The sequence below is a fragment of the Austrofundulus limnaeus genome, unplaced genomic scaffold, assembly GCF_001266775.1.
Source record: "Austrofundulus limnaeus strain Quisiro unplaced genomic scaffold, Austrofundulus_limnaeus-1.0 Scaffold2241, whole genome shotgun sequence".
Lineage (NCBI taxonomy): Eukaryota > Metazoa > Chordata > Actinopteri > Cyprinodontiformes > Rivulidae > Austrofundulus > Austrofundulus limnaeus.
In genome coordinates, this window is record NW_013954643.1 from 16,525 (window position 1) to 23,907 (window position 7,383).

The 7,383-nt window shown below is 45.3% G+C and overlaps 1 protein-coding gene across 1 annotated transcript in view; it reads right to left on the bottom strand.

The window, feature by feature from the left end:
- Positions 1-7,383, bottom strand: part of mier2 (mesoderm induction early response 1, family member 2) — a gene marked incomplete at its 5' end in the record, with an annotated part of 20,582 nt that overhangs the window by 11,158 nt on the left and 2,041 nt on the right. Inside the window, 2 exon segments of the mRNA XM_014034698.1 lie at positions 1,511-1,604; positions 1,758-1,871. Coding sequence (XP_013890152.1) covers positions 1,511-1,604; positions 1,758-1,871 — 208 coding nt within the window.

The window sequence follows — 7,383 nt, forward strand, 5'->3', positions numbered from 1 at the left end:
TCCAATGACTTATTTTTATGAGTGTGGGTCAGAGCTGGCGTGAGGCACCGCACATTTTCACGTCAAGTTTGGATTTTATAAATCACAACCTTGGCGTAAAAAGTGGGGTACGCAAGTTTCTGGGCTCAAATTGTGCGTACGCCAGTTTTATAAATCTGACCCCTGGGCTCAAATTGTGCGTACGCCAGTTTTATAAATCCGACCCCAGATATGTATCCGATTTAAAACCACATACTGAAACGGCCTGGGTCGGATTTGAAAAAAAATCGGATTTGTCGCGTTCAGACTGTCATAAAAAAAATCGGATATGGGTCAGACGGGGCAAAAAAATCGGATTTGGGTCAGATTTGCCTGCAGTGTGAACGTAGCCAAAGTTCGACGGGTCTGTCGCTGCCTCGCTCCGAGGTACAGAAGCAGGGGAAGCCCCCTCCTTCTCCTCTCACTCTCTCTCCTCCGTGCGTCTTCTGAACCAAGTCAGGTTTATACAGAACGGGTTTTCATTTAAAACAATCTGAATCAAACACATCGCTAGAATTTATTGTATGCGGGAATTTAATGCATTACAAAAATTACGGACGGATGAACAGAAAAAAAAGCGGCTTCCAAAGCTGTCGCACCAGTGCTACGTCTTTTTCTTTATAGCACAGACAGTTTTTTTCATAGCACGTGCGACATATATGTCGCACTGTACAGCCCTGCTCCACCCGTTTATCAACGGGTGGTCCCTCTTCACAAAAATGGCTTCCTTTAAGACTTAACAGTCGCGCTTTTGAGTGTCGCGCAGGGCTCAGCTGACAGCGCGTACACGCTTGCAAGCAGTGTAAGCGTTTAAACGATGCTTACGTTGATGTACAATAGTACATAGTATAATTTATAACTTCTGAAATGTTGTAAAAAGGATAAGAAATTCTTCACAGACAAACTATTCAAATGGAGTGCAGAGTCATAAAAATTTGATGGTGCACGAACATGCACCATGACACTGCATATGGGCAGGGARGGCACGATTGTGTAAATGCAGTTTTCAGACAATTCCCTGCTCAAAAGTTCTTGTCTCTTGCACTGATTTCTTCTTTTAACATTGTGAAGCTCTACTTAGAACCTTCTTAAGATCCAATAGTGCAAAATGCAAATTCTTGCACTTTTTTGACTGGTCTTAAGATTTTGATCAGGAGTGTATATATTAGAAGAAGTAAAACAAACAAACAAACAAAAACTAGAAACAGATCTGTACTGTCCACAACTCTGTTCTTATAATTCATTTTAAGGAGCCGTTGAAATGATTCGGATCATTCTCAAATGTCATAACTCTACATTTAATATGTTGTACTTGAAGACGGACAAACTATTTTGTGAAAGAGCCGTATCACAATTATTCAATTTCTTAAGAAAATAACCTAACTTTTAGATTTGAACAATAATTATAAAACCAGCTGTTCATTGTCAACCCTTCCTGTGTTTTTGATTTTAGTGTGATTAAGTTGTGTGTTCATGTCTTTGTGTGCTTTACCCTTAAGGCAGCACAGCAGATCTGAGGTGTTTGAGGAGGTGAGATCACAAGCTGACCCTTCTTTTCCATGAAACAGGTCTTTAGTTATTTGATCCTGTACATAAAAAAACAGAAAATATAATAAAGCAAACAACAGAACAAAGCAAATCGTTTTAACAAAGTATATGTATTTATTTTCATAGTTTTGATTGAGTGATCCCCAACAGAAACACAAACAAAGCTGGATGTTGGTTTAATTTGGTCTTACCTTGTCCTGTCTCATGTCTGGTAAGCTGGTGGTTATCAGACATGTTTCCTTCTCTGGATTTGACACTGTATATCCATACAAAGCCAGCAGCTCCTCCAGGGGAAGCTCGCTGGCCTACAAACGATTTATAAAGTAAAACAATAGATAAAAGAACAGAGGAGAGGAAAGAGGGAGAGGAAACCAAGGCACGGTTGAATTATTTTCCCATGTTTTGTAAAGATTATATCCTTTTAACCAACAGTTAGTCTCTCTGTATTTATAGCATAAGTACATTTTCTAACAGGGTGATTTTTTTAAAAAAATGCACAGAATATTTTTATACAACTACTGAAAGGATAATGAATTAAGGTCTTGTGCTTTGAATGCAAAAATGTCAATTTCTGATATTGTATGAGTGAAAAAAAGTTAAAACTGGTTCAGACACAAAAATAAAAGGGGCAGAAAACAAAACACAAAAGGGAAGTTTAGACGTACACTTTGTTTCTAACATAATTAACCAGAATATGGTGGTAGCTCTCAATTCTCCCCAAGCTAAAAGTATTTGCACACAGGTGTAGCTTGGTTCAACATGTGTTGAAATCAATGGTTCAAGGAAATAAACATCCATTTTCTTCCAACCATTTTTTCTTTATGGGTGCTTATATTCAGTGGTCTTTGTGTGAGAGACAGTTGTACAACCTAAACAGGTTGCAAATTCATCACAGGACCACACAGAGACCATTCATGCACTCATGCACACAGACATTAGAGTTACTATATAACCTAGGGATGTCCATATCCAGACTGTTTGGCTCCCAATACAATCCAGTTTTTTTAATGATTAGTCTTTCTGATACCGATCCAATAGTTTTATTTCTTTCCAAGTGACAAGGTTGGTAGTATTAAAGAAAGCCCTGCTGTTCCCACCACAAGAAACATCCAGTTTGCAGATTTTGCAAGATGGCATTTCAGCATCATTGTTTTCCATTGAAAAGTGTTCCCACACTGTGGACTCGGTTGCATACTTGTGTGCGTCTTGACTTAACGGCAGTTGTAAGGCACGATGATGCTGAAAACTGTCGCGAAAACTGGATCGGCCTGATCACAGGACTAAATCCGATTCTACCCGATTTTCAGAAAATGGCCATATCTGCCACCGATACCGATACTGAGTATCTGATTGGGACATCCCTAATATAAACCAGGATAATTCAATCAGCAGCCCACGGGCCGGTAGACTGCCATCAGGCCCTCATGTGTGATTTAACACCAGCAGGGTTTTTCACACCACTGCAGAGGGGTGCTCCAGAAAATCTCCACTCTGAGCCCAGGATTCAGAAACTTCTGATTTCAGAGGGAACAACAGATGGTGTCATGCACACAATCAGCTAATTCGAGGCAGAAAACTTAGACCCAAATCTGCATTGTGTAAATGGGACCAAAATGCATTCAAAAAGTGGCACGAAAATGAAACAAACCAGCAAGTATGGGTCAGAGCAGGAGCAGAAAAAGAAAAAAAAACGATGCTTGGTTTGAAGAAATAATGTTTGAAGAGCTTGCTGTTAATCACATTCTGACAAATTAATCAGTGATTACAAGAGCACAAAATCTGTATTGAATTCTTGATAACACTCGGATTCACTCGGAACACTTTCTTCATTTCTTTCAATTAGACAATGGACAAATCAGTTTTTAATGAAAATTATTTGGTTGGAGTAGAAAAAAAACTGTTGAGCCCTGACTCTGTCCCCGTACTGCAGCTGACCTAAAAATAGTATGAATATGAGCACGTATGGATATAAATGTTCTCAAAGGCTTGTGCACGTGAACACAGAAAAAAACATGTAGAACCCTTGATCAGTCAAAGCAATTCATCACAAAAGCCAAAACCAAAGGGTAGTAGTCACTGAGGGAAGTTAGTTTTATTCTTAAGATATCTGTAAATGAAGACAACTCAAAGGACACCAACACGGTCTTTCACAATGCAATCTGGAATATAATCAGGTACTTCAGCTACATACAGATTATTGTTGCACAGTGTTCTTAACCAGATGTGCTCCATATCAACACCTGCTCACCATCAGTGGGTGGTTTTCATCCCTGCTGTGTTATTCAAAACTTCAAACAGGCTACAAACCATTTTCAGCCTGTCAGAAAGAGAGGCTTCTCCCTGACTCCATTGCTGTCTTTACTTTATAGTTCGTTATGGCTTTAATTCCTGCTGTATGCACTTTTTGTCCAAGGAAATGCAGAATTTGTCCTTGATTTTTTTACCCCCACCTTAGCCTTCATGATGTTTGGAGATAAGTCGGTCCTTCCTAACAGAGGTTTAATTGTTCCTTTCAAACTTCTCTTAACATCTGAGCTCATCCATGGTTTCTGGTTGGATCAGGTGGTGTATGTTTAGATGACTAAATAAATAAATTCAATTAATCTAGCATTTCAATCTGGAAAGACTCACACAGAAATGGAAGCAGTTAAAGAGTTTTATTGACATGAATGAATGAAGAGGAGTGAGGCAGGGAGTCTTCCAGTCTGAATTTACGCATAGGCTCCATTTCTTGAATGAAAGTATATTGCTCATTGCCTTGAATGATCTGTTAGCCCTCAGAGTGTGAAGAGAATGCCTGTCTACACACCAAATTTTGCCTAATTTTTAAACTGACAGAGTTGTAGTCAGTTTTGTGTTTGCAGTCAGTTAGCTACAGCAGCCATCTTGAATTGGTTTGACTCCAAAAGTTAATCAGTTGTAGATGTAAGGCCGATAATAATTGTCTTCTGAGTTTCATTGAAATGCATCTTACAGTCTCTCCTTGGGCTGCCACCTTATCGTGGTGGAGAGGTCTGAGTGTCCCAATGATCCTAGGAGCTATGTTGTTGGGGGCTTCATGACCCCTGTAGAGTCACCCAAGGCAAACAGGACCTAGGTGAGGGATCAGACAAAGTGCAGCCCAAAGACCCCTAATGATGAGTACTATAAATGGACTGAGTGTTCCCTCGCCTGGACGCGGGTCACCTGGGCCCCACTCTGGAGCCAGGCCTGGAGGTGGGGCATGTTGGCGAGCGCCTGGTGGCCGGGCTTTCACCCATGGAGCCTGGTCGGGCACAGCCCGAAGAGGAGACGTGGGTCCCCCTTCCCATGGGCTCACCACCTGTGGGAGGGGCCGTAGGGGTCGGGTGCAATGTGTGTTGGGCAGTGGTCGAACGCGGGGACCTTGGCGGTCCGATCCTCAGCTACAGAAGCTGGCTCTAGGGACGTGGAATATCACCTCTCTGGTGGGGAAGGAGCCTGAGCTGGTGTGTGAGTTTGAGAGGTTCCAACTAGATATAGTTGGACTCACCTCGATGCACCGCTCTGGCTCTGGAACCAGTCTCCTCGAGAGGGGCTGGACACTCTTCCACTCTGGAGTTGCCCATGCTGAAAGGCGCCGAGCAGGAGTGGGCATACTTATTGCCCCCTATCTCAGTGCCTGTACGTTGGGGTTCACCCTGGTGAATTAGAGGGTAGCCTCCCTRCGCCTACGGGTGGGGGGATGGGCCCTGACTGTTGTTTGTGCCTATGCACCTAACAGCAGTTCAGATTACCCACCCTTTCTGGAGTCCTTGGAGGGGGTGCTGGAGAGCGCTCCTAACAGGGACTCCCTCATTCTGCTGGGGGACTTCAACGCTCACGTGGGTAATGGCAGTGAGACCTGGAAAGTCGTGGTTGGGAGGAACACGCCCCCGACCTTAACTCGAGCGGTGTTTTGTTATTGGACTTCTGTGCTCATCATAGATTGTCCATAATGAACACCATGTTCAAATATAAGGGTGTCCATATGTGCTCTTGGCACCAGGACACCCTAGGCTGCAGTTTGATGATCAACTTTGTTGTCGTTTCATCTGATCTGCGGCCGCATGTTTTGGACACTCGGGTGAAGAGCAGGGCGGAGCTGTCAACTGAKCACTACCTGTTGGTGAGTTGGCTCCGTTGGTGGGGGAGGATGCCGGTCAGACCTGGCAGGCCCAAATGTACAGTGAGGGTCTGCTGGGAATGTCTGTCAGAGTCTCCCYTCAGACGGAGCATRAACTCACACCTCTGGGGGAACTTCGAACACMTTCCAGGGGAGGTGGGGAACATTGAGTCCGAGTGGGCCATGTTCCGTGTCTCCATTGTCAAGGCGGCTTACCAGAGCTGTGGCTGTAAGGTTGTTGGTGCCTGTCATGGCGGCAACCCTCGAACCCGCTGGTGGACACCGGCGGTGAGAGATGCTGTCAGGCTGAAGAAGGAGGCCTATTGGGTCTTTTTGGCCTGTGGGACTCCGGAAGCAGCCAATAGGTATTGGCAGTCCAAGCAGACTGCAGCTTGGGTGGTCGCTGAGGCAAAAAAATGGGCATGGGAGATCGAAGAGGCCATGGAAATAGACTTCTGTATGGCTTCGGGGTGATTCTGGTCCACCATCCGGCGTCTAGGGGAGGGGGTGGGTGGGGGGGAGAGGTTCGCCACCAACACTATTTATGGTGGGGATGGTGCACTGCTGACCTCAACTCAGGACGTTGTGGGTCGGTGGCCGGAATACTTCGAAGACCTCCTCAATCCCACAGATACGTATTCCCATGAGGAAGCAGAGCCTGAGGACCCTGGGTCGGACTCTCCAATTTCTGGTGCCGAGGTCACCATGGTGGTTAAAAAGCTCCTTGGTGGCAGGGTGCCGGGGATGGATGAGATTCGCCCGGAGTTCCTTAAGGCTCTGGATGTTGTGGGGTTGCATTGGTTGACACGACTCTACAATATTGTGTGGACATCGGGGGCAGTTCTCCTGGATTGGCAGACTGGTGGTGGTCCCCCTATTTAAAAATGGGGGCCGCAGAGTGTGTTCCAACTATAGGGGGATCACACTTCTTAGTCTCCTTGGTAAGATCTTTTCAGGGGTCCTGAAGAGGAGGGTCCATCAGATAGTCAAATCTTGGATTCAAGAAGAGCAGTGTGGTTTTTCATCCTGGTCATGGAACAGTGGACCAGCTCTACACCATCAGCAGGGTCCTGGAGGGCGCATGGGAGTTTGCCCAACACACATGTGTTTTTGTGTTTTATGGACTTGGAGAAGGGTTCGACCGTGTCCCTCGGGAACTCCTGTGGGAGGTACTCCGGGAGTATGGGGTACCAGGCCCATTGATATGGGCTGTTAGGTCCCTGTATGACCGGTGCCAGAGCTTGGTCCACATTGCCAGTAGTTAGTCGGACTCGTTTCCGTTGAGAGTTGGACTCTCTGGTTCGGGCATCTGGTTAGGATGCCTCCTGGACACCTCTCTGGTGAGGTGTTCRGGGCATGTCCCACRGGGAGGAGGCCCAGAGGAAGACCCAGAACACGCTGGAGGGACTATGTTTCTCGGCTGTCCTGGGAATGCCTACGGATTCCCTCGGACGAGCTGGCCCAAGTGGCTGGAGGGAGGGAAGTCTGGGTCTCTCTGCTTAGGCTGCTGCCCCCGCGACCCGATTCCGGATAAGCGGCAGAAAACGGTCGGACAGACGGTCTCATAAGATACTCTGAAAAATAGACTGCATGTCTATTTTAACTAAGTCATTCATACAGTGTTTAAAGGGATCCCTGATTAGTTGTAACATTAGACTTTATTTGATAGACATCTGTTTTAACTGTAAAATAAA